Source organism: Bos javanicus, chromosome 6, assembly GCF_032452875.1.
Source record: "Bos javanicus breed banteng chromosome 6, ARS-OSU_banteng_1.0, whole genome shotgun sequence".
Taxonomy (NCBI): Eukaryota; Metazoa; Chordata; class Mammalia; order Artiodactyla; family Bovidae; genus Bos; species Bos javanicus.
In genome coordinates this window covers 84,677,871-84,699,392 of record NC_083873.1, presented here as the reverse complement: position 1 = coordinate 84,699,392, position 21,522 = coordinate 84,677,871, and the positions used below count along the sequence as shown (strand labels likewise).

Below are 21,522 nucleotides of genomic sequence, written 5' to 3'. Positions count from 1 at the left end.
TGTTGTTTCTGTGCGGGACACAATTGTTGTGACCTCATAACCCTCCACCTTGTTGATGTCACCTTATCTCTAATTCTGTGTCAAAGCCACTGCAGACTCAAGAGCCTCTCACTTGCTATTGTTTTACACTAGTTAGTCTTCTTTCTCACAGAATATAATTGATGTGTGTGTACAAGATGGGTGACAGCACTGGCAAATGAATACTAAACACACTGTATAATCTCGAAGTGTTCTGCACTTTGCCTTTTCACTTGATTTCCACATCTGCTGACTATTCATGCAATTTACTTTTTTAAGGAATAGGAGTTATACTTTAACTTCTGGTTGATGACTTCTGGATATAAGCCTGAGCAATAGCAAAAGTTTACAGTAATTAATTTTAAAGGACTGCATATGAGCAAGATGTCTATGAAAAGGCTCTTGCTTTTGCTGCTGCTACAGCTGACTTGCTACTTTAGCGGTGGGAATTGTGGAAAGGTGCTGGTATGGCCAGTGGAATTTAGTCACTGGCTGAATATAAAGACAATTCTGGATGAACTTGTCACAAGGGGTCATGAGGTGACTGTTCTGATATCTTCAGCTTCCACTATTCCTAATTCCAGCAAACCATCTACTATGAAATTTGAGACTTTTCCTGTATCTTTAACAAAAACTGATTATGAGAATTTTATAGAACGTCTTCTTGAGGAATGGACGTATGTGTCGAAAGATTCCTTTTGGTCCTATCTTTCAACAGTGAGAAGTTTATTTTGGGAATTTTTTGATACTACTTTAAGTATATGTAAAGATGCTGTTTCCAACAAGAAATTAATGACAAAACTGCAGGAATCAAGGTTTGATATCCTTATTGCAGATGCTGTTGGACCCTGTGGTGAACTGCTGGCTGAATTACTTAAAATACCATTCGTGTACAGTCATTACAGCTCACCTGGCCACATAATTGAGAAGAATAGCGGAAGACTTCCACTCCCACCATCTTATGTACCTGTTATGCTTTCAGAATTAAGTGATCGCATGACATTCATGGAGAGGATCAAAAATATGTTTTATACACTTTATTTTGAGCTTTTCTTCCCAACGTACAAAGAGAAGAAGTGGAATCAGTTTTACAGTGAAGTACTAGGTAAGTTGGGCTTCCTGATGGCTCAGTGTGGTAAAGAATCTGCCTGCCAATGCAGGAGACACAGGTTTTATCCTTTGGTCAGGAAGATCCCTTGGAAAAGGAAATGGCATTCCATTCCAGTGTTTTTGCCTGTGAAATCCCATGGACAGAGAAGCCTGTTGAGCTATAGTCCACGGAGTTGAAAGAGTCAGTTACCACTTAGCAACCAAACTACTAGGTAAGTCATGTTTTTAGTTGGTAGCATTAAGTCCTATTTTTCCTATTGCCTTGGAAGTTGAGTTTGTCTAAATACAAATTCACAAAAATTTATCTCAAATAAGTGAAACAGTGAAATAAAAAATATGAAATGACCCTCAATCTAACAAATATTATGCAAACACTTAAATTATAGGGTAGGGTAAAGCCCATTACTCATATCAGATACCAGGAAGTCATTTACCACAGACTGAAGTACCCAGGACATCTGCAAGTGACTATCCAACTTACAAAACTTCTTTTTTTAACTTAAAGTCATTACGAATCTCATAAACTGTCTTGATAGATGAAGACATGTACATGGAGAGTTATACACATATTTGTAGTATAAGTATCCAGTTAGCTTTTAGAAATTGTTTCTGCTTGTGTAGAAACAGATGTATTCCAGATATACTTTATTATCCTATACTATGCTACGGTATGTATTTATCAAGCAACAGACACATTCAAACATCTTGGCCACAACATCCCAAGCTCCTTTACACAAATTATCTTATATACACATATGACAATTGTCTCATTTGATCAAACATTTGTTGTTGTTTTTCTTTTTACTTTCAGGAAGACCTACTACCTTATCAGAGACAATGGGGAAAGCTGATATGTGGCTCATTCGAAGCTACTGGGATTTGTCATTTCCTCGTCCACGACTACCAAATGTTGAATTTGTTGGAGGGCTCCACTGCAAACCTGCCAAGCCCCTGCCTAAGGTCACCTACTCCTCCTTGTTGTTCTTTGTGAACTTTGTGTTTTCAATAGGAACATTCTGTGTTCTTTATTTAGAACGTTTGATTACAGGTAGTCAGATACGGGAACCTGGATAAAGTGACCTTCCACCTAGAAAGTGATGTATTTCTATATCAACACAACTATCTGAATTTCATTATCATTACAGAATAAACTAGAGAACATGGGACACTTTGAAAATACATCAATTAAATTACAGTTTCATTATTCAACACATAGAGAAGCATCATTCATTAAAGGACACATATTTTGATATAAAAATATATATTTTATATGAAAATAATAGTCATATTATCATCTGGTGATGCCATCCAACCATCTTATCTCACTATAATCAGTTACATTATAATTGTATTATCATTATTAGAGGATAATTTTGTATATAGCATATTCCAGAAGTGAGTGCTAATATAGGCAAGTGGTGTAGGCACAGTTTCTACCACCTGACAGTCCACCTGGAATGATAAAACACAATCAAGTTGTAAAAAATGTTATAATATGGCAAGACCAGAGTGCTAAAGAAATATTCAGCATGAATCATATAAAGTATCTCTGATCCATAGATAATTATGAGATCTGAAGGATGCTCAGGAATAAACAGAGGAATAGGGCAGGGGTGGAAGAAGATATGGGCTTCCCTCTTAGCTCAGTTGGAAGAAGATATAAAAGAAAGGTAGGTGGAGTAGTGATGACAGTTGCCCAAAGTCCAAGTTTAGTCTAGATAGAAAAAGGCTGAATAAAGAAGAAGATGATGCTGTAGAGGTAAGTTGGAAACAGATAATTATAAACATTTGAAACATCTAGTAGGGGCATTGGGAAGAATAGTGAAAGGATTAAGAAAGAAAGAAAGAGATGACGGCGGTGGTTTAGTCTCTAAGTTGCGTTGGACTCTTGCAGTCACATGGACTCTAGACTGCTAGGCTCCTCTGTCCATGGGATTCTCCAGTGTGAATACTGGAGCGGGTTACCATTTCCTTCTCCAGAGGATCTTCCCAACCCAGGAATCAAAACCAGGTCTCCTGCATTGCAGGCAGACTCTTTACCAACAGAGCTATGACGAAAGCCCTGAGAAAGAGATAGTCATATATTATTTAAAAATTAAAAGCAAGATGTAGTCACTGGGTTGGATTGTAAATGGTAAAGCATAGGAAGAGACCGTTTAGCAGATTATTGCTACTACTACTACTAAGTCGCTTCAGTCGTGTCCGACTCTGTGCGACCCATGGACTGCAGCCTACCAGGCTTCTCTGTCCATGGGATTCTTGAGGCAAGAACACTGGAGTGGTTTGCCATTTCCTCCTCCAAAGATTATTGTTAGATATAGACAATAATGAGTGAAAACTAGAGTACGGTGTTCACAGAGATATCACATTAACTCATTTTTTCCTTTATTTTAAATTAATTAATTTATTTTAATTGGAGGATAATTACTTAACATCTTTGTGATGGGTTTTGCCATACATTGACATGAATCAGGACGATTTACTTTAATTAAATCTCTGGGCTGGGAATAAAAACATACATTTATATGTACATTCATTTATATTGTTGGAAATGGGCATTTATTTTAGTTAGTGCTATGGTGAAAAGCAGGAGAAGGCAATGGCACCCCAAACCAGTACTGTTGCCCGGAAAGTCCCATGGATGGAGGAGCCTGATAGGCTGCAGTTCATGGGGTCGCTAAGAGTCGGACACGACTGAGCGACTTCACTTTCACTTTTCACTTTCATGCATTGGAGAAGGAAATGGCAACCCATTCCAGTGTTCTTGCCTGGAGAATCCCATGGACCGAGAAGCCTGGTAGGCTGCAGTCCATGGGGTCGCACAGAGTCGGACACGACTGAAGCGACTTGGTGGCGGCGGCGGTGGTGAAAAGCCTTAAAACCTACAAAAATACTTTAGTATTTCATCTTCTTCATCTGATCGCCAAAGACTTAAAAGTTCCTAACATTACAAAAGTTTATATTAAATGCTGCTGCTGCTAAGTCACTTCAATCATGTCTGACTTTTTGTGACACTATGGACTGTAGCCCAACAGGCTCCTCTGTCCATGGGATTCTCCAGGCAAAAATACTGGAGTAGGCAGCCATTCCCTTCTCCAGGGGATCTTCTCGACCCAGGGATCAAATCCTGGTTTCCTGCACTCCAGGCAGATTCTTTACCATCTGAACCGCTAGGAAAACCCAAACAGTGCTAAATGATACTAAATCAGATACAAAAAAAATATTTACTTAGAAAATAACAAATATAATAAGATCACAGTTTTCTTGAAGATTAAAAAAGCATAAGCTAGAATTACAATTTTCAGGATATATATCATAGTGTATTATTTGATTATAGGATAGAGTAAGGATTAAAATGACAGCACACATTTTAGCATAACGTCTTCAAGGTCCACCCATGTTATCGAAAATGGCAAGATTTCCATCTTTCTCGTGGGTGAATGACATTTCATTCGGAGCACATGTGTCTATGTGTGTGTGTGTGTGTGTTCATATCTGTGTGTATCTATGAAAACATCTTTAAGTAATTCATCCATTGGTGGGCACTTAAGTTTCTTCCCTTAGCTAATTGTGAATAATGCTGCAGTCAACATGGAGCACATATACCTCTTCAATATCCTGTTTTTATTTCCTTTGACTGTATACCCAGAAGTAGAATTGCTGGATCATACAATAGATCTATCTTTAATTGTTTTAGGAACCTTCAATTTATGTTCCATAAGGGCTAAACCAATTTACATTCCCACTGAGAGTGTACAAGCATTCACTTTTCTCCACATTCTCACAACACTTTTCTCTTCTTGGTTATAGACTTTCTAATAAGGGTGAGGTAATATCTGATTGTGATTTTGAAATACATTTCCCTGATGATTACTGATGTTGAGTACCTTTTCCTATACCTGGTGACCATTTGGAAATCTTCTTTGTCAAGTGTCTATTTTGTTCATCTGCCCATTCTTTAATTGAATTTTGTTGTATGAATTGTGCATATATTCTGGATCTTAACCCCTCATTCAATATGTGGTTATAAAACTTTTCTTCCATTCTGTAGATCACATTTTCATCTTGTTGATTATTTCTTTTGCTGTGCAGAAGTTTTTAAGCTCATTGTAGTCCCACTTGTGATTTTTTCCTTTTGTTGTGGTCTTGATGTCATTTAAAAAAACATCATTTTCAAGACCAGTGTCAAGGAGTTTTATCCTTATATTTTCTTTTAGGGATGTTATGGTATCTGGTCTTATGTTTAAGTTATTGACTCATTTTGAGTAGTTTTTGTGAGTGGTATAAGATAGAGGTCTCGTTTTTTGCTTTTTTGTTTTTTTCATATGTTTATCCAGTTTTCTCAGAAAAGAAAGAAGTGACTAACATTTCCACAGTTGGTGTTCTTGTTTCCCTTGCTCCCTTGTTGAAAATTAGTTGAACCCTGTATGCTGTTCCATGGTCTATGTGTCTATTTGGGGGCCAGTACACTATTATTTGAAATACTGAAACTTTGTGGTAAATGTGAAATTTCAAGGTGTGGTTCTTTTGGCTTTTGGGGTATACCAGACCACTTGACCTGCCTCTTGAGAAACCTGTATGCAGGTCAGGAAGCATCACTTAGAACTGTACATGGAACAACAGACTGGTTCCAAATAGGAAAAGGAGTACATCAAGGCTGTATATTGTCACCCTGCTTATTTAACTTCTATGCAGAGTACATCATGAGAAATGCTGGGCTGGAAGAAGCACAAGCTGGAATCAAGATAGCTGGGAGAAATATCAATAACCTCAGATATGCAGATGACACCACCCTTATGGCAGAAAGTGAGGAGGAACTAAAAAGCCTCTTGATGAAAGTGAAAGAGGAGAGTAAAAAAGTTGGCTTAAAGCTCAACATTCAGAAAACAAAGATCATAGTATCTGGTCCCATCACTTTATGGGAAATAGATGGGGAAACAGTGGAAACAGTGTCAGACTTTATTTTTCTGGGCTCCAAAATCACTGCAGATGGTGACTGCAGCCATGAAATTAAAAGACGCTTACTCCTTGGAAGGAAAGTTATGACCAACCTAGATAGCATATTCAAAAGCAGAGACATTACTTTGCCAACAAAGGTCTGTCTAGTCAAGGCTATGGTTTTTCCTGTGGTCATGTATGGATGTGAGAGTTGGACTGTGAAGAAAGCTGAGCATGGAAGAATTGATGCTTTTGAACTGTGGTGTTGGAGAAGACTCTTGAGAGTCCCTTGGACTGCAAGGAGATCCAACCAGTCCATTATGAAGGAGATCAGCTCTGGGATTTCTTTGGAGGGAATGATGCTAAAGCTGAAACTCCAGTACTTTGGCTACCTCATGCGAAGAGTTGACTCATTGGAAAAGACTGATACTGGGAGAGATTGGGGGTGGGAGGAGAAGGGGACAACAGAGGATGAGATGGCTGGATGGCATCACTGACTCAATGGACATGAGTCTGAGTGAACTCTGGGAGTTGGTGATGGACAGGGAGGCCTGGTGTGCCTCAATTCATGGGGTCACAAAGAGTCAGACACGACTGAACTGAACTGAATATGGTGGTTGCCAGTACTGAGAGGTGGAAGAACAGGGGAAATGTTGTTTAAGGATACAAATTTGCATTTCTTAGTAAATAAATACTAGAGATCTAAGGTATAGAGTAGTAGCTATGCATACATGCTCAGTAATGTCTGACTCTTCGGGACCCTGTGAACTATAGCCAGCCAGTCTCCTCTGTCAATGGGATTTCCCAGGCAGGAATATTGGGGTGGGTTGCCATTTAAAATTTGGAATTATTCTAGTACAGAAAGTAACCTTTTTTTTTTTAATCAGAAAGGATCAAGGACCACAAAGCAAAATAATTCAGAAACAATTCCAGGCAAATACGGATTCACCAGGAGCTTTATTTAGTTAGAAGTGAATTACTCAAAAGCTGACCAGACCTGGAACCTTTTCCTCTGTGGAGCAGGTGCTCCCAGGGGGACTCACTGAAGTCATGTTGAAGTTTCTTCACCGCAGTTAGACATAGCACATCCATCTGTGACATTAATTATGCAAGTTCAGGACAAAGGCATCATATGTAAAGAAACACAGTCATATGGTTGCTCGAATAAGCAACTATACAAGTGTAACTTTGGATTATAAATAGAACTCACAGAACTATTTCATACAACTTCCAAACTATAATACTTGACTCCTCAAGTCAGTAGTTAGTAATTTAGACAGAGTTTGGAAATTATGACAAAGTTTAAGGTGAAGAATAGGATTACAGAACTGAACGAATGACATAAAGTGATTCAGATCATATTTTTTTTCATAGTGCTCATAGTCAGGAAATGAAATATTAATGAATAACCTAAATAATTCTCAAAAAGTCTGTCTGGAATAAATAAATGATTTAGCATAATTATAATAACAAAGAACCAAAGGGGGTTGAATCAGGCAAGTAACTTCTTTCCAAGAATCTATGTTAGTAATTAATATCAAGATTAATGAAGAGTCTGAGGATAATGTAGTTTAATAATATCTCCTTGTACTGAGTACTGGCTCTATCTTATTTCCTGCTTATACAGAGACACATTGCACAAATATATATAATGGAAGAAATTGACCTCATATCACCTATTCTTTTCCCAGGATCTCAAGGATGAAAATGCTTTTTTTAAAAAAAATCATTATAAAAAATAATATAAAGTCCCTCAAAAAAATTTCTTTAATGATTTTTAGGTTGAAAATTTATTAGCACAACTGACCAAAGTCCAAGATATGAAGTTAATATGTTCAAGAGAATTGGGGGGGTGGGGTGGGTGAGGGATGGAAATCACTCTATTAGCTAACTGTATAGTATGTGAAAAGAATAATGTGAACTTTCTAATATAAAACCTGTCTACACATATAGCTCAGCAATTCCTTTTCTGGGTTTATTTCCAAAATAATTGAAATTAGTATCCCAGTGAGATACCTGTACAACATATGCATGAAAGCTTTATTCACAGGAGCCAAGAGGTTGAAGCAACCCAAATGTCCATCAACAGAGGAAGCAATAAACAAAATGTCATGTATACAAACAACGGAATATTACTCACCTTTAAAAGGAAATTCTGACACATGTCACAACATGAATGAACCTTACATTAAGTGAAAATAACTAGTCAGAAAAATACAAATACTGTGCAATTCAACTTATAAGAAGTATCCAGACTAATCTCATTTGTAGAAACAGAGTAGAATGAAACTTGCCAAAGGCTAGAGAAAGAGGAAAGTAGAATTTCTTAATGATTATAGACTTCCAGTTTTGTCAGATGAAAAAGTTCTGGAGATTGGTTGCACAATGTGAGTATACTTAACACTACTATACTACACACTTAGGAACAATTGAGAAGTAAATTTTATGCCATGTGTATCTTACCACAATATTTTTGTAAGAAATCACTACTCTGATATCTCAAGACAATTTCTGATTTTCTCTCTTTAGTTGCTTGTAGCAATCCCTTCAATAATGTCTGTTATGCTACTACTCTTTTGTGATGGGCATATTCTTTTTTCACAGGAAATGGAAGAGTTTGTGCAGAGCTCTGGAGAAAATGGTATTGTGGTGTTTTCTTTGGGGTCAATGGTCAGTAACATGTCAGAAGACAGAGCCAAGGTGATTGCATCAGCCTTCGCTCAAATTCCACAAAAGGTAGATACAATAACTTAATCATGGACAACTCTTTAATAAGTCTGTTAAACTCTGTAAAGATCTGATCTTCAACATTTTCTATCAGAAAGGTAAATAATATGATAGCAGCAATTTATCTCATATATATACATATATATGTGTATATATAAACCAAAATATACACTGCAAGTGCTACGGCAGTACAGGGAGTGCCTTTGATCCATAATAATTTTAATTACTCAACATAGCAATAAAAAGAATGATATTTAAGAGACACAGTGTGAATTTTGGTGTTATTAATACAATGGTAGCATGGGCAAGAAGATTAACCAGTAAATTCTGCTTTGTCACTTGTTCCTTTTCTTTGAAGGACTTCTGAGGACACAACACACATACAGATGCTCTCAGGAGTTAAATTTTAACAATAAATGTAGTCATGCAATATTGATTCAAGTCAAACAATTCCACTTTTCATTGCTTTTGGAAGTAGGGCTTAATAATTTGTAATTTAAGAGAACATACTTCTTCAGCAGCACTGATTAACTTATTTTTAAAAAATTATGCTGTTGTTGTTTAGTCATTAAGTCATCTGAATCATTGCAGTCCCATGGACTACAGCATGCTAGGCTCCCCTGTCCTTCACTATTACCCAGGGTTTGCCCAGATTCATGTCCATCGATTTATTGATGCTATCTAACCATGTCATCCTCTGCCAGCCCTTCTCCTTTTGCCATCAACCTTTCCCAGATCAGGGTCTTACCAATGAGTTATCAGGTGGCCAGAGTATTGGAACTTCAGCATCAGTACTTCCAGTGAATATTCAAGATTGGTTTCCATAGGATTGACTGGTTTGATGTCCTTGCCATTCAAGTGATTCTCAAGAATCTTCTCCAACACCACAATTCAAAAGCATCAACTCTTCAGCGCTTAACCTTCTTTAAGGACTTCCCGAGTGGCTCAGATGGTAAAGCGTATGCCTACAATGCAGGAGACCTGGGTTCGATCCCTGGGTCAGGAGGATCCTCTGAAGAAGGAAATGGCAACCCACTCCAGTACTCTTGCCTGGAAAATCCCAAGGATACAGAAGCCTGGTAAGCCCCAGTCCATGGGGCTACCAACAGTCGGATACAACTGAGAGACTTCACCTTATCTTATCTTACCTAACCTTCTTTACTGTCCAACGCTCATATTCATACATGATTACTAGAAAAAAATATAGCTTTGATTATATGGGCCTCTTTTGGCAGAGTGATGTCTCTGCTTTAAATACTCTATCTAGATTTGTCATAGATTTTCTTACAAGAAGCAAGTGTCTCTTCATTTCATGGCTGAAGTCACCATCCACAATGATTTTGGAGCCCAAGAAGATAAAATATGTCACAGCTTCCACATTTTCCCCATATATTTGCCATGAAATGATGGGACCAGATGCCATGAACTTATTGCTTTGAATGTTGATTTTAAGACAACTTTTTCACTTTCATCTTTCACCCTCATCAAGAGTCTCTTTCAATTCAGTTCAGTCACTCAGTCGTGTCCGACCATTTGCAACCCATGAATTGCAGCACACTAGGCCTCCCTGTCCATCACCAACTCCCGGAGTTCACTCAGACTCACGTTCCTCGAGTTCGTGATGCCATCCAGCCATCTCATCCTCTGTCATCCCCTTCTTCTCCTGCCCCCAATCCTTCAGAGCATCAGATTCTTTTCCAATGAGTAAAGTCTTCGCATGAGGTGGCCAAAGTACTGGAGTTTCAGCTTTAGCATCATTCCTTCCAAAGAAATCCCAGGGCTCATCTCCTTCAGAATGGACTGGTTGGATCTCCTTGCAGTCCAAGGGACTCTCAAGAGTCTTCTCCAACACCACAGTTCAAAAGCATCAGTTCTTCCATGCTCAGCTTTCTTCACAGTCCAACTCTCACATCCATACATGACCACAGGAAAAACCATAGCCTTGACTAGACAGACCTTTGTTGGCAAAGTAATCTCTGATTTTCAAAATGCTGTCTAGGTTGGTCATAACTTTCCTTCCAAGGAGTAAGCATCTTTTAATTTCATGGCTGCAGTCACCATCGGCAGTGATTTTGGAGCCCCCAAAAATAAAGTCTGACACTGTTTCCACTGTTTCCCCATCTATTTGCCATGAAGTGATGGGACCAGATGCCATGATCTTTGTTTTCTGAATGTTGAGCTTTAAGCCAACTTTTTCACTCTCCACTTTCACTTTCATCAAGAGGCTTTTTAGTTTTCTTCAGTTTCTCCCATAAGAGTGGTGTCATCTGCATATCTGAGGTTATTGATATTTCTCCTGGCAATCTTGATTCCAGCTTGTGCTTCTTCCAGCTCAGCGTTTCTCCTGATGTACTCTGCATATAAGTTAAATAAGCATGGTGATAGTATACAGCTTTGATGTACTCCTTTACCTATTTGGAACCAGTCTGTTGTTCCATGTCCAGTTCTAACTGTTGCTTCCTGACCTGCATATAGGTTAGCATAGTCAATGAAGCAGAAATAGATGTTTTTTCTGGAATTCTTTTGCTTTTTCTATGATCTAATGAATGATGGCAATTTGATCTCTGGTTCCTCTGCCTTTTCTAAACCCAGATAGCACATCTGGAAGTTCTTGGTTCATGTACTGCTCAGGCTGAGCTAAATGATTTTTGAGTATTACCTTGCTAGCATGTGAAAGGAACATAATTTTACAGTAGTTTGAACATTCTTTGGCATTATCCATCTTTGGGTTTGGAATGAAAACTGACCTTTTCCAGTCCTGTGGCCACTGCTGTGTCTTCTAAATTTGCCGGCATACTGAGTGCAGCACTTTAACAGTATTATCTTTTAGGATTTGAAATACCTCAGCTAAAATTCCACTAGCTTTCTTCATAGTAATACTTCCTAAGGTCCCATTTTCTTCACACTCCAAGATGTGTGGATCTATGAGTGACCATACCATCATAGTTATCCAGGTTACTAAGATTTCTTTTGTATAGTTCTTCTGTGTATTCTTGCCACCTCTTCTTAATATCTTCTGCTTCTGTTGGGTCCATACCATTTCTGTCCTTTATTGTGCCCATCTTTGCATGAAATGATCCCTTGGGATCTCTAATTTACTTGAAGAGATCTCTAGTCTTTCACATCCTATTGATTTCTCTATTTCTTTGCATTGTTCACTTAAGAAGGCCTTCTTATCTCTCCTATCTATCCTCTGAAATTCTGCATTCAGTTGAGTATATTTTTCTTTCCCTTTCTCCCTTGGCCTTCACTCCCCTTCTTTTCTGCATTATTTATAAAGCCTCCTCAGATAACCACTTTGCCTTCTGGCATATCCTTTTCTTTGGGGTTGTTTTGATCGCTGCCTCCTGTACAGTGTTACACACCTCTATCCACAGTTCTTCAGGCACTCTGTATATCAGATATAACCCTTGAATCTATTCATCACCTCCACTGTGTGATTATATGGGATTTGATTTCTGTCATACCTGAATGGCTAGCAGTTTTCCCCACTTTCAATTTAAGTCTCTCTTCAATTCAAATCTGAATTTTGCACTCAGGTGCTCATGATCTGAACCACAGTCAACTTCAGGTCTTGTTTTGCTGACTGTATAGAGCATCTCCATCCTCGGCTGTAAAGAACATAATCAATCTGATTTCGGTATTGACCGTCTGGTGATGTCCATGTATAGAGTCATCAGTTGTTGGAAAAGGATGTTTACTATGACCAGTGTGTTCTCTTGACCAAAGTCTGTTAGCCTTTGCCTGCTTCTTTTAGTACTACAAGGCCAAACTTGCCTGTTACCCTAGATATCTCTTGACTTCTTACTTTTACATTCCAATCCCTATGATGAAAAGACTTCTTCCTCATTATTTTGTGTGTGTGTGTGTGTGTGTGTGTGTGTTAATTCTAGAAGGTCTTGTGGGTCTTGCTGAATCAATCTTTAGCTTCTTCAGCATTAGTGCCTGGGGCATAGACCTGGATTGCTGTGATGTTGAATGGTTTGCCTTGGAAATGAACCAAGATCATTCTGTTGTTTTTGAGATTACACCCAAGCACTCCATTTCAGAACTTTTTGTTGACTGTGAGAGCTACTCCATTTCTTCTAAGGAATTCTTAACCACAGTAGTAGATATAATGGTCATCTGAATTAAATTCATCGAACTTGTCCATTTTAGTTCATGGATTCCTAAGATGTTGATATTCACTCTTGCCATCTCCTGCTTGACCATGTCCATTACCTCGATTTCATTGGCTTAACATTCCAGGATCTTATGTTCTTTACAGCATCATACTTTCACCACCAGACACATCCACAACTGAGCATCATTTCTTCATTGGCCCAGTCACTTCATTCTTTCTGGATCTATTAGTAATTGCCCTCCACTCTTCCTCAGCAGGATATTGGACACATTCTGACCTGGAGAACTCATCTTCCAGTGTCATATATTTTTGCCTTTTCATACTGTTCATGTGGTTCTCATGGCAAAGATAGTGGAGTGGTTGTCCATTCCCTCCTCCAGTGGACCACAGCTTGTCAGAACACTCCACTATGACCCATCTGCCCTTGGGTAGCCCTGCAGAGCATGGCTCATAGCTTCATTGAGTTACACAAACCCCTTTACGGTGACAAGGCTGTGATCTATGAAGGGAATTAATAAATTATAAATAAGCCAAAATATTTATCTTAGGTGATTGACTGCATACTTTTTCCTCTCTATAATCAAAATGTGTAAAATTTAATAAAATAACTTCTCATTTTAACTACTTGATATATGTAAACTCTTTTATAACAGTCAAAAATAAATAAATCACTGAATATTGAATTTGAAAATGAGCACTAGCATATAAAGAAAGCAAATGAATGTGTAGGTTATGTGTAATCTGCCACTGGCTTGTTGTTGTATTGGAAACAAAACCAATTATCCATGGAAGAAAAGCTATGACAAACCTAGACAGTGTGTTAAAAACCAAAGAGAGCACTTGCCCGGAAAAGCCCATATAGTCAAATCTATGGTTTTTCAGTAGTCATGTATGGATGTGAGAGTTGGACCATAAAGAAGGCTGATTGCCAAAGAACTGATGCTTTTGAATTGTGGTTCTGGAGAAGACTCTTGAGAGTCCCCCGACTGCAGGATCAAACCAGTCAATCCTAAGTTAATTAACCTTGAATATTCATTGGAAGGACTGATGCTGAAGCTGAAGCTCCAATACCTTGGCTACCTGATACAAAGAGATGGCTCATTGAAGAAGACCTTGATGCTGAGAAAGATTAAGGGCAGGAGGAAAAGGGAGTGACAGAGGATGAGTTGGTTGGATAGCAACACTGAATCAATGGATATGAATACGAGCAACTTCTGAGAGATAGTGAAGGACAGGGAAGCCTAGCAAGCTGCAGTCCATGGGATGCAAATAGTTGAACACAACTTAGTGATTGAAAAGCAACAACAAAACAGTTTTTTTTTTTTAATATTTGAATTGGTCATTGAAAATCTCATTTGTCTCTGCCATCATGTGTACATAATTAATACATCAAATGTAGGTATTCCTGTGTATGTCTTTCTATTACTAGTTACCATTACTTAATATGCCTTCATTTCCTTACATGTCATATGGAAGACATGTAATTATATGTATCTTGGGTCAATTTAGAAATTATTAGTATAACTATGAAGTTCAACTCATAGAATAAGGTATTTCCTTTGCTTTTAACAGGTGCTATGGAGATATGATGGCAAAAAACCAGATACCTTAGGACCCAACACCCGGTTGTATAAATGGCTTCCCCAGAATGACCTTCTTGGTGAGACTTGTCAGAACAAATAATGAAAATATGAGTAATAGCCAAGCAGAGTGAGAGTGCTTCAACAGGAAACACACTTAGAAAGCAATTAATTATTGAAACACTGAAAAAGAAAACTTTACTAGTCTATTATAATTGTCTTTGCTATGAGAAAAAAAGGAGAACATATAAAAGTTGTCAGTTTATTCTATGTAGTCACATCCCTTATAGCTAGAATCTTTACTTTAGCTGTAATTACTTCTCACAGTGAACTTTTCAATAACTTCCTGGATTGTTGTTCTGTCTCTGAATTCTTTCATTATACTTATCATTTCCATTCTGTATCTTAAAAATAAGAACTCTTGTGCCATTACCAATGACTCTCTGCTGCTGCTGCTGCTGCTGCTGCTGCTGCTGCTGCTGCTAAGTCGCTTCAGTTGTGTCCGACTCTGTGTGACCCCATAGATGGCAGCCCACCAGGCTCTGCCAGCCCTGGGATTCTTCAGGCAAGAATACTAGAGTTGGTTGCCATTTCCTTCTCCAATGCATGAAAGTGAAAAGTGAAAGTGAAGTTGCTCAGTCTTGTCTGACTCTTAGCGACCTCATGCACTGCAGCCTACCAGGCTCCTCCGTCCATGGGATTTTCTAGTCAAGAGCACTGGAGTGGGTTGCCATTGCCTTCTCCCACCAATGATTCTCAATTTTCTGTGGAAAAAAAAAAAGGCACAATCATTTTTGTGAAGCAATAACACACTTCATGGTAAAATTTAGCTTTTCCTTCCTCTGGTTCCAGTGCCACTACCATTATCTTTCTTTTCCCCTGACACCATTCCTATCAAACTAAATGGCTTCACTGTATCTTTAGGTGAATAAATTTCGGCATGTCCTCCTCTTTTTTTGCACATGTGGTTTCTTTACCCAGAATGCTCTTTCAAGTTGTTCCCCTGCCGATCCTGGATTCATTTGTGACGTTCAAGTGACTCAGCACTTCTTTCACAAACTCTGCATTTACCCCGTCAGCAGACATAGCCGTTTCTTCTGAGTTCTGAAAGCAAGTTAAAAGCACTTTCATATGCGTAATAATCTGTTATCTAAAAGATACTCCTCCATCCAGTGCCTTATAATACCCATTTCTCATTTTATTCTGAGTTATAATTAATAACCTTACTGAATTCACTCAATCCTAGGCCATCCAAAAACCAAAGCCTTTATAACTCACGGTGGAAGCAATGGTGTTTATGAGGCCATCTATCACGGGATCCCTATGGTGGGCACTCCTTTGTTTGCTGATCAAGCTGATAACATCGCTCGAATGAAATCCAAGGGAACAGCTGTCAGGTTGGACTTGGAATCAATGTCAACAAGAGATTTGCTCAACGCACTGAAGGAAGTCATTAATAATCCTTCGTGAGTATATATATATTTTTCTTTTTCTTTTTTTCTTTACCAGCTAATCTTTCTAGAGAAGTTCTCATCTGAAGGCCAGGGAGGCAGTGATGAGTCTTCACATAAGCACAATGAGGTGTAAGATTTGCTCGATGTTTTGAAAACAGACAAAAATAACAGGTTGTGAATGTCACATTAAGATTTTTTCATGGTTTTATGGAAAAAGTTTGTCAGTGTTTTAAAGATAGTGGAGAAATGTTGAAAACTTAATCATTAGAATGAGAAGAACCACTGAAATGGTAGTAGAAGGATTAAGAAGCATTGAGAACAAAGTTATTGTAGGGAACCATGAATGCTATGGATACTCATCTGCCCACTTTCTTTCAGCATGTGAACTTCTCAAATGTTTTAAACTCTTAAAAGATGGTTTATTTTCACTAAACCATCATGACATCATCCACTTCAAATTCCAATTACATTTAATATTCTCCAACTTTTCTATGATAATATTTTGACTCCATCTCTGATAAATGATAAACAGCTATAACTTTCTAATTACCCAGTTTCAACTATGTATATACTATTTATAAATGTGGGTGTATTCTAGGGTTGTTTGTTTGTTTGTTTTTTTTACTGTGGTCATTTTGTCTTGTTTGGAAGAATTATATATCTAAACATAATTGACTTGGGAGGAGTATGTTGATATGAAAAAGTGAAAGTGTTGGTTTCTCAGTTGTGTTCGACTCTTTGGGACCCCATAGACTGTATCCCACCACTCCTCAGTCCATGGAATTTTCCAGGCAAGACCATGGGAGTAGGTAGCCATTCTCTTCTTTAGAGGATCTTGCTGATCCAGGGATCAAACCAGGTCTCTGCATTGCAGGCAGATTCTTTACATCTGAACCACCGGGGAATCCCATATATTGGGATATTCCTTTTTTTAAAAATGTTACACAATTTTTAAAGGTTATTTTCCATTTAAAGTAATTACCAAAGAGTGACTAAATTTCCAGTTTTGTACAACACCTCCTTGAGCTTATATTATTCCCAGTAATTTTGCCTCCTACTCCCCACCTGTGTGTTTCTACTCCCCCAAATCTGGTAATCAATAGATTGTTTTCTGTATCTGCTAGTCTGTAATAATAGTTTGATCCCATCATTGATAAATGGTAAACAACTAGAATTTTCTAATTTACTTTATTACAACTATGTAGATACAGCTTATAAATGTAAGTATCTTCAGAGTTCTTTTATTTGTGCTCATTTTTGTCTTATTTGGAATAGATAGTTACGTTGGGATATTCCTATTTAAAAGCCATATTTTCTAAAAACATATATATTTAATTTCCAAATCACTTCAGGATATACATGAATTTCAGTGACACAATTATTAATATCACAAATATGATGTATATATTCCCCCTTTTTTATCATAATGACTTTGTAAAGAAAATATTTTGAGAATGTATCGGTAATAGCAGCAAAAAGCATTTTGTGTTTTATAAGCAGTGTTATTTAAATTTAATTTTAGCACAGCTATTGTCGAAAGTGAGCAGCATAAAAAGCACTCTTTTTCTTTTTTTAAAAGAAACAAATCTTTCATTTGCTGTTTTTATGTAAATGTACATATCTCTAGTATATTTATATGTCTTTTTAATTTTTAATAATGTAATGTTGGGGTCAAAAATGAAGATATACTGACTGTTCATGATATGCTACATGTTGTATTTAGTAAAACAGTGTTCAGTTCAGTTCAGTTCAGTCGCTCAGTCATGTCCGACTCTTTGTGACCCCATGGATCGCAGCACACTAGGCCTCCCTGTCCATCACCAACTCCCAGAGTTCACTCAGACTCATGTCCATCGAGTCAGTGATGCCATCCAGCCATCTCATCTTCTGTCATCCCCTTCTCCTCCTGCCCCCAATCCCTCCCAGCATCAGAGTCTTTTCCAAAGAGTCAACTCTTCACATGAGGTGGCCAAAGTACTGGAGTTTCAGCTTTAGCATCATTCCTTCCAAAGAAATCCCAGGGCTGATCTCCTCCAGAATGGACTGGTTGGATCTCCTTGCAGTCCAAGGGACTCTCAAGAGTCTTCTCCAACACCATAGTTCAAAAGCATCTATTCTTCGGCACTCAGCCTTCTTCACAGTCCAACTTTCACATCCATACATGACCACAGGAAAAACCATAGCCTTGACTAGATGAACCTTTGTTGGCAAAGTAATGTCTCTGCTTTTGAATATGATATCTAGCTTGGTCATAACTTTCCTTCCAAGGAATAAGAGTCTTTTAATTTCATGGCTGCAGTCACCAACTGCAGTGATTTGGGAGCCCCCAAAAATAAAGTCTGACACTGTTTCCACTATTTCCCCAACTATTTCCCATGAAGTGATGGGACCAGATGCTATGACCTTCGTTTTCTGAATGTTGAGCTTTAAGCCAACTTTTTCACTCTCCTCTTTCACTTTCATCAAGAGGTTTTTTAGTTCCTCCTCACTTTCTGCCATAAGGGTGGTGTCATCTGCATTGCCGAGGTTATTGATATTTCTCCCGGCAATCTTGATTCCAGCTTGTGCTTCTTCCAGCCTAGCATTTCTCATGATGTACTCTGCATAGAAGTTAAATAAGCAGGGTGACAATATACAGCCTTGATGTACTCCTTTTCCTATTTGGAACCAGTCTGTTGTTCCATGTCCAGTTCTAACTATTGCTTCCTCACCTGCATACAGATTTCTCAAGAGGCAGGTCAGGTGGTCTGGGATTCCCATCTCTTTCAGAATTTTCCACAGTTTATTGTGATCCACACAGTCAAAGGCTTTGGTATAGTCAATAAAGCAGAAATAGATGTTTTTCTGGAACTCTCTTGCTTTTTCCATGATCCAGTGGATGTTGGCAATTTGATCTCTGGTTCCTCTGCCTTTTCTAAAACCAGCTTGAAAACAGTGTTACTTTACACATATTAAGTAACTTCTTTATTGTAGTCTATTCCTATTGTATTAAAAATATATTTCCAGGATTACTGCAGTCTTTGCAAAAACCCAGTGCTCCTCCTGTGTTTTTGACAGTAAAGGGAGAAAAGTTACTTCCATTGTTATTACTACATTGCCATGTTGTAGCACTTTGTGATTTAAACTTCATGTGCTATATCTCTTTATTCTGCTTTCTTGTCTGTTAGTCTGCCATCATTTTAGCAGTAGAAACAAGTGTGTCTGCAATGCCTGAGAGTGAAATGCTGAGCCTTCTCCAGAATTTTTAGAACAAGAACGAGAACAACAATACTAGTGAACATTTACTGAGTGTCTACTGCATGCCAGGAATGCCTCTAAGAATCAATACAATATTATCAAAATAATTAGATAAGGTACTATTCCTAGACATTTTATAGTACAATGAAAAACTGAGAAACAGGTTCTATCATGATTGAGCCCTCCAAAGTAAAATTAAAAGTTTAAAAATTAAAAAAGTTTTAAAATGTTAATAAAATAAATTAAAAAAAAATAAGAGGAACAGAAAAAATAAAATAGCAGCCAACAAAGTAAGACTCAGGAGTCAAACTGAGTCAATCTACTTCCATACTTTCAACCACCACTTCACTAATGTAAGATCAGCCCTGTCTGGACATTTCTCCAAACCTCATCACTGATTTACCTGCTATATCTAGATTATAACATTTGAAATACATCTATCAGGTCTATTAACAATTCTTTATGAGATAATTCAAACTTTGGACAAACATATTATGAAGTTCTTTTCTTTTCTTTCCCTTTGGGACAGCTCATTCCATTGTTTAGAATATACAATCTTGTTCTCCCCCATTTTCTTTCTTTTTTTTGTAGCTTGAAACGCTATGCATTTAAGAAATCCTAGCCCATAAGCTAATATCTCAATAATCACCTCAGAGAAAATTATGTTTTTCTTCCACTCTGTGTTGCACTCTGTTACCATCTGCAAGAAAATTTCACATATTTATCTATTATAGTTCATTCCATAAATGATAACTGTTTGATTTTCCTTCAGCTACAAAGAGAATGTGATGAGATTATCAGCCATTCAACATGATCAGCCTATGAAGCCCTTGGACAGAGCAGTCTTCTGGATCGAGTTTGTCATGCGCCACAAAGGAGCCAAGCACTTGCGGCCAGCTATCCATGACCTCACCTGGTTCCAGTACCACTCTCTGGATGTCATTGGGTTCCTACTGGCCTGTGTGGCAACTGCCATATTTGTCATCACAAAATGTTGTCTATTTTGTTGCTTGAAGTTTGCTAAATTAGGAAAGAAGGAGAAAAGAGACTAGCTGTATCAGACCTCAGCGCAGGGGTCCCCAACCCCTGAGATCTAATGGCTGATGATCTGAGGTGGAGCTGATGCAATAATAGAAATAAAGTGAGCAATAAATATGATGTGCTTGAATCGTCCCAAACCCATTGCTTCCTACCCCAGTCCATGGAAAAATTGTCTTCCATGAAACTGGTTCCTGGGGCCTAAAAGGTTGGGTACTGCTGCTCTAGCAGTTCTGCCTCATAGAACTCCTCATAGAACTCTCCATAAAACTATGTGGGTATGTATTGAAATTTATTGTTTTAATGCAAAAGTATACTAAAAAGATATGATTGAATTTAACTGGTTTTCACATATTGCGTGTAGAAACAAGAACAATAAAAGTCTATTCATAGTATCCATATTATTTTGTAGATATTCAGAATTTTACCTTGATTTTTGTATAGAATTTTATAGCTTTTCCTTGCTATACAAATTGTTCAGTAATTGGAATTCTTTTGAAAGATTCACCCTTTAATTTTATTTGTGAGACTACTAATAGTTCTTCATTTTTACTGTGCATCCAGCCTCAACATCACTTCTTACCTAAAGCCATAGCAAGACACTAGCCTTCATCCAGTTAATCTCATTTGCCTTTGGAGTGTTTGTGGAATTAGAAGTATAGCAACTGCTACATGCTTCCTTTTATAAAATTGAGATATTTGCAAAAACCTTTAATTTCATGACCTAATTCTCTTTTTGTCATCCACCTTTTATTCACCTATTATTTTCACTCCCATAATCAGCCTTTGCTAATGGATATAAGTTCTCAACTGTATGTTAAGAAAATTATAACCTGAACTCTATATTCAGGTTGAACTCTAAATTCAAAAGAGACTTTTGAATTTTCTTTCTCGCCAAGGCTACCTGAATATATCTATGATCTTATCTATGTTTACATATATATCTAAATCTATGTATATATTTACAATTCAGGACACAGCACCACTTAGCTACTTGCAGATATGATGAAAAATTCAATGGGTTTGTTGAACACAGACTGAATTATTTACTATTATATTATAATATGGGCTTCCCTGATAGCTCAGCTGGTAAAGAAACTGCCTGCAATGCAGGAGCCCCCAGTTCGATTCCTGGGTTGGGAAGATTCGCCTGGAGAAGGGATAGGCTACCCATTCCAGTATTCTTGGGCTTCCCTGGTGGCTCAGAAGGTAAAGAATCTGCCTGCAAAGTGGGAGACCTGGGTTTGATACCAGGTTGGGAAGATCCCCTGGAGAAGGGAATAGCTACCCACTCCAG

The 21,522-nt window shown here is 37.9% G+C and overlaps 1 protein-coding gene across 2 annotated transcripts; it reads left to right on the top strand.

Annotated features, from left to right (window-relative positions):
• Positions 1-372: 372 nt before the first annotated feature.
• On the top strand, positions 373-20,626 carry LOC133249620 (UDP-glucuronosyltransferase 2B4-like). Of its 2 annotated transcripts, XM_061420345.1 has the most exons (6): positions 373-1,123; positions 1,940-2,088; positions 8,671-8,802; positions 14,489-14,576; positions 15,743-15,962; positions 19,960-20,626. In XM_061420345.1, the coding sequence occupies exons 1-6, from the start codon at positions 394-396 to the stop codon at positions 20,237-20,239; spliced, it is 1,599 nt and encodes a 532-aa protein (XP_061276329.1). In that variant the 5' UTR covers positions 373-393; the 3' UTR covers positions 20,240-20,626. The 2 variants fall into 2 exon arrangements, with proteins under 2 accessions (XP_061276329.1, XP_061276330.1); XM_061420346.1 differs by lacking the exon at positions 8,671-8,802 and having other exon boundaries at positions 391-1,123.
• The last annotated feature ends 896 nt before the right edge of the window (positions 20,627-21,522 follow it).

Excerpts from the sequence above, each read along its gene's own strand:
- LOC133249620 (XM_061420345.1), top strand. The coding sequence starts at position 394 with ATGAGCAAGATGTCTATGAAAAGGCTCTTGCTTTTGCTGCTGCTACAG. Across the intron at positions 2,089-8,670 it reads CTGCCAAGCCCCTGCCTAAG|GAAATGGAAGAGTTTGTGCA; the intron begins GTCACCTACTCC and ends CTTTTTTCACAG. Across the intron at positions 15,963-19,959 it reads GAAGTCATTAATAATCCTTC|CTACAAAGAGAATGTGATGA; the intron begins GTGAGTATATAT and ends ATTTTCCTTCAG.